We start from the raw sequence: 1,163 nt of genomic DNA, 5'->3' as shown, positions 1-1,163 counted from the left end.
ATGCACACAAACACAAAAACACACACATAATAACAAACGCACACATACATACACAGACACAGAGACATAGCTCTCTCACACACACACACACACACACACACACACACACACACACACACACACACACACACACACACACACACACACACACACACACACACACACACACACACACACACACACACACAGATACATCCACACACACACACACACAGATAGATACACGGACACACAAACACATGCACACACAAACACAAACACACACACACACACACACACACACACACACACACACACACACACACACACACACACACACATACAAACAAACACATACACACAGCCCATCCCAACCTTCCAGCCCACTCCCCACCAGCAGAGAAGAAGGTCACAATGAAGAGCGATGGCAGTTGGTGCCATCTGTCCTGCTGGTCAATCTAATAACCCCCCCCCCCCCCCACACACACACACACACACACACACACACAACACACACACACACACACACACACACACACACACACACACACACACACACACACACACACACACACACACACACACACACACACACACACACATAGAACTCCTCTCGTTGCGTCCATAAAGAGTGTGTTTCAGCAAGATGAAAAAGAAATACAGATTAGAGAAAGCAGACCCACTGTGCACAAGTCCCTTTGTAGAGCATCATGGTTGTCTTGGTATACTTGGTCTGGATTATCCCTTTCCTATCCCCTTGAACACTTGAAGCAAGAGTCATGGAATTGATTGGTCTTCAACCAGCCGGTCTCCTAAGTCCCTCGGCCCCCCTGCTGAGGGCCCCGCTGGGGTCCCCCGACCTCCCCCAGGTGTTCACCACGCTTCTCTCCTCTGAAGAGGCTTGTTTCACCCTGCAGGGTAATGTGGGCTGCAGGCCAGAGAGGCTTTGGCGGTGAGATCACCCTGAACGAACACAGAGCCATTGTGAAGAGCAAGTTCCCCTCCCCATGCAGAGCTGGACCTGGAAGATCCCTTCTGGAGGGGAAAAGGGGGTTTCCCTGCCATCGGATCAGGGATCAGGAACCTTCTCCCCCGCTCCTCCCAACATCTACTGGAGAAGAGCGGGGAACCTTCAGTGCCAGCTCCGTTGAGCAGTGCTGTGTCCCGGCGGCGTTCCCCTCTCC

The 1,163-nt window shown here is 52.0% G+C and overlaps 1 protein-coding gene across 1 annotated transcript in view; it reads left to right on the top strand.

The window, feature by feature from the left end:
• Positions 1–758: 758 nt before the first annotated feature.
• The window catches only part of LOC130375438 (retinoic acid receptor beta-like), a 21,382-nt gene continuing 20,977 nt past the window's right edge, over positions 759–1,163 (top strand). The window contains exon 1 of the mRNA XM_056582362.1: positions 759–897. Coding sequence (XP_056438337.1) covers positions 759–897 — 139 coding nt within the window. The remainder of the gene's footprint in view (positions 898–1,163) is intronic.

The sequence above is a fragment of the Gadus chalcogrammus genome, chromosome 22 (assembly GCF_026213295.1).
Source record: "Gadus chalcogrammus isolate NIFS_2021 chromosome 22, NIFS_Gcha_1.0, whole genome shotgun sequence".
In the NCBI taxonomy this organism is placed as follows: Eukaryota; Metazoa; Chordata; class Actinopteri; order Gadiformes; family Gadidae; genus Gadus; species Gadus chalcogrammus.
The sequence above is the reverse complement of the archived record's forward strand: the minus strand, read 5'-3'. Positions and strand labels throughout refer to the sequence as shown.